This window comes from Alligator sinensis, unplaced genomic scaffold, assembly GCF_000455745.1.
Source record: "Alligator sinensis unplaced genomic scaffold, ASM45574v1 scaffold649_1, whole genome shotgun sequence".
Lineage (NCBI taxonomy): Eukaryota > Metazoa > Chordata > Crocodylia > Alligatoridae > Alligator > Alligator sinensis.
The window spans coordinates 1765781-1772947 of NW_005842127.1; the positions used below are offsets into that span (position 1 = coordinate 1765781).

Here is a 7167-nt window from a genome sequence, read left to right on the forward strand (position 1 = left end):
CGCCACGCGCCGCGCCGCGCAGGGCCGCCGGCAGCGCGACTCCGCCCGGCCCTGAGCATGGCCGGGCGCCGGGCCCGCGCCCAGCCGTGACCCGCGGGCAGGAGGGAGGGGCAGCTGCAGAGGGATGCCCCGCTGCTCCCCGCGGAGACCTGCAGCCTCCCTCCCAGGCCGCCCGGGAGAGCACAGCTTTGCACTGATGCCACCGTGAGCAAGCGCTGCCCCGCGCCCCGTGGTAGGCAGGCGACTCAGCGGTGGCAGCTGTTTCCCACCCGTGTGCGAGGCAGCCCGCCTGCGGCAGCTTTCCCCCATTCAAACCAGCCGTCGCTTCAGTTCTTCCCTGGGGGCCTGAGACGCAGTCAAAAGCTGCCCTTTTGGGAGAAGCAGGTTTGAAAGGCCAGGCCTGGACTCTGGCTGCACCCAGAGCAGCCGGCAGGATGACAGCCAGAGTGGATCAGGTGCGGGGGCAGCTGAGGGATCCAAGAGGTATGCTACTGAACAGCGTAGTACTCTGAAAACGGGATAGTTTCCTAACGGTTCATCAAAATTAAGGGGAAAAGTTAATGCAGCAGAATTGGGTTCAGTTTAGTCATTAGGTAAACTTGTCCCTCTTGTGTTCTTCAGTGCATTTCACCATTCCTATTCACAAAGCATTTCAGCTACTTTGTCACTGGTGCAAACTATAAGCCGTGAATTTCCCACAGTCACCACATACAGAGGTGCAATGAAGTTTGCTCTCGATAAATCTTTGGCGTATCAAACTGACCGGCACCTTGCGAACACATTGCAGATTTAACTGAAGTGCTCTCGTGAGGGAACCAGTTTAAGGCACGTGACAAGCAGCAGCCAGGCCTAATTCCAGCTTGATGCCAAGCATTTGAACAGGGAAACAATGAGCGGTAAAGCATATCGAAGCACAACATTGAGCAGGAAAGCAGACGCCATACGAGAAATAGCTAAAGGTAAATCAAAAGCCCAAGTATGTAAAGAATTTGGTGTGCCACGTACCACTCTGAACGGCTGGCTACAAAACCAGGAAAAGATTTTGGATGCTGTCGACCAAGCAATGTTTCGTCCAGATCGAAAGAGAATGCGTACAGCGTTAAATGGCGATGTAGAGGCTTGCCTGGTGCAGTGGTTACGACAAGCCTGTGCAAACAATGTTCCTATTAACGGGCCCTTGCTAGCCTGCAAGGCTGTTCAGTTTGCCAGTCAGCTGGGCATTTCCGATTTTAATTGCAATGAAGGATGGGTGGAAAGATTCAAGGCACGCCATGCTATTTCACTAAAGCGAGCCTGCAGCAAGGGCAAGACAATCCCCGTTGGGGGCATCCAATTGTGGAAAAACACAACCTTGCTTTCCATCGTTCGTGAATATGATGCTAAGAACATTTACAATGCTGACGAGACGGGCCTGTTTTACAAAATGCTACCAAATAAAACTCTGGCTTTTAGAGACAAGAGGTGCATTGATGGTGAGCATAGCAAACAGCGCCTAACCATACTGCTGATGGCAAATATGGATGGAAGTGATAAAAGGAAACCATTGGTGATTGGTAAATCAAAGAACCCATGTTGTTTCAAAAATGTGAAGAGTCTCCCTGTGTATTACACTGCAAATAAGAAGGCTTGGATGGTTGGTGCTGTCTTTGAAGAGTTTGTGCGAGATTTTGATGCAGAGATGCACACTCAGAAAAGAAGAGTGGCACTGATTGTGGATAACTGTCCAGCTCATCCAGCAAGCATTAGCGGCTTGAAGGCTGTTCAGGTGGTCTTCTTACCTCCCAATACCACGTCACACAGCCAACCCATGGATAGTGGTGTGATTAAAACCTTCAAAGCTCACTATCGTCGTTTGCTGATGAGCAAGATCTTGTTAGCCATGGATGCCAAGGAGTGCTTTAAGCCAGATGTTTTGATGGCAGTTCAGCTCATAAAACAAGCTTGGAATTTGGTGCAGCAAAGCACAATTACCAGCTGTTTTTGTCATGCCGGATTTGTCAAAGAGCATCATGTACCACCAGAAGCAGCTAACTTTGAAGCACTCTACTCATCTAACATGAATGAACTGCGCTCACAGCTTCAGAGTTTAGGCATCTGGCCATCAACTCTCACAGCAGATGATTATATCAATTTTGATTCCTCTCTCTGTGTGGCAGAACAGTGCTCTGATGAGGATATTGTTGCAGCAGTGCAGAGCAAGAGAGATGATGCAAGTGATGACAGTGAAGTGAGTGATGAAGAAATCCAGATGCCCTCTATACCACTTGTCAAGCCAGCTGATGCTCGCAAAGCACTGGATACTCTTCAGCTTTTCTTGGCTCAACAAGACATAGATGATCAACTGTTCCACTTTGCAGAATTATCTTCTATTTTGGCAATGAGTGCATGTAAAAGCACAAAGCAAAAGTGTTTGACTGATTTTACTCCACTGTAATCATTTGATTATTACATAGCAAACACGCTGAATTTTTGTAATAAGACATTTGTACATTAAGCATTTCTGTATCATCATTTTTTTCCTTCACTATGTCTGAAGTTAGTCTTTTATTGTGTCACTATGGCATGCAAAATGCAGTAGGTAATGGTGACTAATTATCAGTAGTTACTGTTTCACTTGCTGTGATTGTCATTCATGGATAACTAGTCATTATTGTTAAGTCACTCCTCTTGAAGTGATTAATTAAGTGTTTGTCTGGTGCATGTGTTTTGCTGCCAATTCAAACTATTAAAACTACCATAATTGTGTCAAAGCTTTACCACGTAGATTGTTTAGCAGAAAAGCTGAAAAAACTTAGTATTTTTTAACTCAAAACATAAATAGTTCAACTTTTTTGTTAGCCCGACAAGAACTCCGAACAAAGATTCCTATTAAAAGTTTTTCATTATCTGACTTTACCAGTCTGTCCCTATAAGCAGGTTCCTTAAATTACTATCCACTATATGCACTGGTGAGTTGAGAGAACAACAGCCTTTTCTATAATAAACATACCTAGAAAGAAATAAGATGACATGTTAATCTCATGGAAGTGGACTTTATTGTACAGTTCATCCACATATACGTAACACACTTGCATAAGGACAAAGCCAGTGCTTATCATATCACATTCATTCTTTCAGTGATGACCACTAATTTCTTCTGCCAGTGGTGGGACTACTTCTCCTGTCTCTAGAATTGTGTCACCCTAATGAAATGAAAAAAGATCACGATGAATATTTGTCAAGGGTCTGATCACGCATTTCTAAATTACATACACTAGAAAAAAAGTAAACATTATACTGGGTCAGTTCTAGACAGATTCTCTTCAAATAAATTTGAATCCTTTGCCCACATTTTCTTTAACTAAACATCGACAAGTAGTTTCTCATGACTTTACATGCAAACAATATTGTGCATTTCCCTCCGTATCACACGCGGACACTCTTCCCCTTTGCAGAGGAAAGTCGTTTTGTTATTAGTTTGAAGTCAGGCAGAAGATAAATAAGTTGCACTTCATAGACAGACTAAATCAGAGATGCATAGCATACTCTCTCATAAGCAGCAGACTTACTTCACCAGATGCTACAATGGAGTATCTGATGAACTGATCCTGCTGCTTGTGAAAGCTTTTTATGCAGCTCTGATTTAGCTAGTCTATAAAGTGAAAATCTACCCTGCCTTCTGCCGTTCTTCCCTTTTGCTAGGCAAGCACGCTAACCTAACCACACATTAAAAAGGGCATCTTTTTAGAAATGAGACTCATTCTAGGCCCTGGGACTACACAGTCTTGAGTAAGTCCTGCTTACACTTTATTGATCTATTAGATTTCAATATATTCTCTAAACGTGACCAAAAGCACTCTACAGCCCCAGGTGTGCCCCCATATAAGATGACAGCCTCTCAAACTCTCTAAGTGCCCCTTAGCAAAACCTTTTCATAGTATTTTTTTTCAGGTTTCATGGCTTTTGCACATTACAAAGGGTGCTATGGAATCAGTACTCTATGATTCCATACCAAGCTCATCTGTATCCTAAAGAATGGGTAACAGGAAGTGAAGTGGGAGCTTGTGCTTATAAAAAGAGTGAAAATGCTCCAGCTACCATGATTTGTCTGCCTTGAATAGAAAGGAAAACCTTCATAATGTAAAGCTTTGTGGAGAAATCCAAGAAGCAATCAACACGGTGCTCATAGGAACAGTCAGTGATAAGCAAGGATCCTGGTTTTCTGTTTAAAAATCACAAATTCTCTGATAAAAATGCACTCTCTGATTGAAAAACCCCAAATCCATGATTAAAATGAAATGCCCACCTGGCAGCAGCGAGGGGCACAACTCTGCACCACTACCCCTGCTGCTGCGGGGTGGGCAGGGGGCACCTTGCCAGGGTGGTGCAGAGCTTGCAGCAGCAAGGAGTTACCCAGTTCCGCTCTGCCCTGCTGCACCAGGTCCTACCCACTGGGCTGCGGAGGCCTCAGGGGAAAGGTGGCAGCAGCAGCAGGCAGCCCACCCCCACCCCACACACAGATCTGGGGGGCACGTGTAGCCTCAGCCTACCCAACTCCCCCTCACTCCCTATGGGGACACTATACCCTTCCTCCCCTGCCAGATTTACCTGCGGGAGCTGCTCTCCAGGCTGCCAGATGCATGTGTGAGCATGTACATTCACATGGCATCCCCTGCCTGACCATCCTCCTGCTCCCCCCAGCCCCTTGCAGGCTGCAACTCTGCCAGCCTGCAGAGAGCTCTTGGCGAAAATGGAAAATCCACATTTTTCCATTAAAATGAAAAATCTGTGTTTTTCTCAGTTAAGAGGGAAAATCCACATTTTTTTCATGGAAAATGGAAAACCCAGATCCCTGGTGATAACAAATCAGCTGCTTACTCTGATTTCAAATCCCAGTCACTGTAGCAGTAGTAAAGTAGGATTATACTGTCCATTCTGAGGGGATCATTAATGTTTCTAAGGCTTCTTTAGATAGCATATTACATTCCTTTGGTAATCTGCACACTTTATCAAAAGGAATCATTTTAATTTTATTTCCCAAACACCATTATCCTCACATATTCATTCTGCTTCTGCCAATCATTTTCCACACTTTCCCCCTATTCCTTTATTTTATTTTTGAAGCCAACATATTATAAGAGAATAGTTTAAATAGACTCACTGGGAATATTCTGGGCTTCGAGCAAACAAGACCATATGGCTTATTCTGTAATAAAAAAAAAGGACAGAATGGTCAGAATAAAAGATTTTGCAGGATGATTTTGAAATATGGAAGACAAATACACATCTCTAAAATACAGGATTTAATACAATTTATGTTACGCAGCACTAGCTTCTCTAATAACTTCTTTATAGTTCTTCAGGACAAGAGTTACAAACAATAAAAAACACACTTCAGACAGGTAAGAATTTCAAAACTTTTAAGTGAGAGCAAAAATAAACTTTTCTAGGAGAAAAATGTATACTTTGCTATCATTCCCCTCCTCTGTTTCTCCAACAGCAACTAGGCCTTACAAGAGGATTTCTTGAGTCCTGGCTATCAATGTTACGGCTTCTTCAGGAAAGTAATAAGGTATGAGACCATGGTTTACAGGCCTGCTACAAATATAAGTAAATCATGAACTGTCTCTGACTGATATTTATTAAGTTCAAGCTAACTTCACCTTAAATACTGCCAGATAATTAAATTGTTTTCTATTGTGCAGACACTCATGACTACGTGCAAGTATTTCTACCAGTGTGATAAAAAACTGGTTTTCCCCAGGACAAAATAAATCCCATCTAATGTATTTTCCCATTCTAAACAAGCCCTGTAAATTACTTACATATTTAAAAGTTTTCTGACGCTAAAAATAATACATTCTGATTTCAATCTTCTAAAACTATTCTAGAAAATTACAAGGAAAGTAGCTTGTTTTGGGACTGTCACTACACCTAGAAGGCAGAAGGTGTATAGGGAAGGAAAATGGTAGAATAATCAGACTCTGTGGAATCAGCAGTCACTGGATGGGGACAAAAGCAAATGGTTGGGAGCTTCATGTTCCAGAATTTTGCAATTATTGAAAATCAGGCAGTGCATCTGATAATGTGGCTATAAGCTGAACTAGCTCCGTTTTCAGTCCCGAGGCCTAAATTTGAAAGGTGGTTGTTTTCATTCCAACTATAAAACTCATAAAATACCCCATTATGAAAACACTACCCCCAAATTCTTTACTTACCATTACTTGGTATTTGACATGGTAGTAAATAACCCAGGTAGGTATAAGCAAGAAGCATACGGCAAATACACCACCACGATACGCTCTGAAAACCTGGGAACAAAAATAAATGATAATCCACTTTACTTTAAAATCTTACCATTTGTAACATCCAATGCTGAAGTCATCCACCCAGACCAGCTGCATCTTGACACTTCTGTAGTTCTAACGGAATTTTAAACTTGGGGAAACCAGCCTCACATGCCTAGGAAGTGAAGTCTCACTAGACATCATAGAAAATCAGGGTTGGATGGGATTTCAGGAGGCCATCTAGTGCTTTACTACCGTCCTGATGAGAAAGGTTTTCCTAATATCTAACCTAAATTTGCCTTGCTGCAGCTTGATACCATTGCTCCTTGTTCTGTCATCTGTTACCACTGAGAACAGTCCAGCTCCATCCTGTTTGGAGCCCCCCTTCAGGGAGTTGAAGGCTGCTATTAAATCCCCACCTGTCTTCCCTTCTCCAGGCTAAATAAGCCCAATTCCCTCAACCTTTCCTCACAAGTCATGGTCCCCAGGCCTTAAACCATTTTTTATGACCTCTGTTGGACTCTCTCCAATTTGTTCACATCCTGTCTGTAGTGGAGAGCCCAAAACTGAACACAGTACTTCAGATGTGGCTTCATCAGTGCTGAATGGAGGGGAATAATCACTTCCCTCAATTTGCTAGCAACACTCCTAGTAATACAGCCCAGTATGCCATTAGCTGTCTTTGCAACAAGGGTGCACTCTTGGCTTAGTAAGCTTACTGTCCACTGTAACCCCCAGGTCCCTTTCTGCAGAGCTGCTCCTTTGCCAGTCAGTCCCCTGCCTGCAGAGGTGCAATCATCCATCCACTTCAACCAAGAATGGACAGAACCACTTCAGATGAAGAGGCAGTTCTGTTTCCATCCCCCGGGGCAACATGGGATGAGTGCAAATTGAACATAGC

General features: G+C 43.5%; 2 protein-coding genes across 4 annotated transcripts in view; one reads left to right on the plus strand and one right to left on the minus strand.

The window, feature by feature from the left end:
* Positions 1-6: 6 nt before the first annotated feature.
* LOC102368363 (tigger transposable element-derived protein 4-like) lies at positions 7-2745 on the plus strand. Of its 3 annotated transcripts, none has more exons than XM_025205744.1 (2): positions 7-483; positions 622-2745. In XM_025205744.1, exon 2 carries the CDS (start codon positions 890-892, stop codon positions 2432-2434), a length of 1545 nt encoding a protein of 514 aa, XP_025061529.1. In that variant the 5' UTR covers positions 7-483; positions 622-889; the 3' UTR covers positions 2435-2745. The 3 variants fall into 3 exon arrangements, with proteins under 3 accessions (XP_025061529.1, XP_025061530.1, XP_025061531.1); XM_025205745.1 differs by having other exon boundaries at positions 788-2745; XM_025205746.1 differs by having other exon boundaries at positions 7-232; positions 788-2745.
* A 271-nt stretch (positions 2746-3016) lies between these two features.
* NDUFB6 (NADH:ubiquinone oxidoreductase subunit B6) overlaps positions 3017-7167 on the minus strand; it is a gene marked incomplete at its 5' end in the record, with an annotated part of 4779 nt that continues 628 nt past the window's right edge. The window contains 3 exons of the mRNA XM_006024974.2: positions 3017-3182; positions 5141-5185; positions 6198-6290. Of these exons, the coding sequence (XP_006025036.1) occupies positions 3114-3182; positions 5141-5185; positions 6198-6290 (207 nt within the window). The remainder of the gene's footprint in view (positions 3183-5140; positions 5186-6197; positions 6291-7167) is intronic.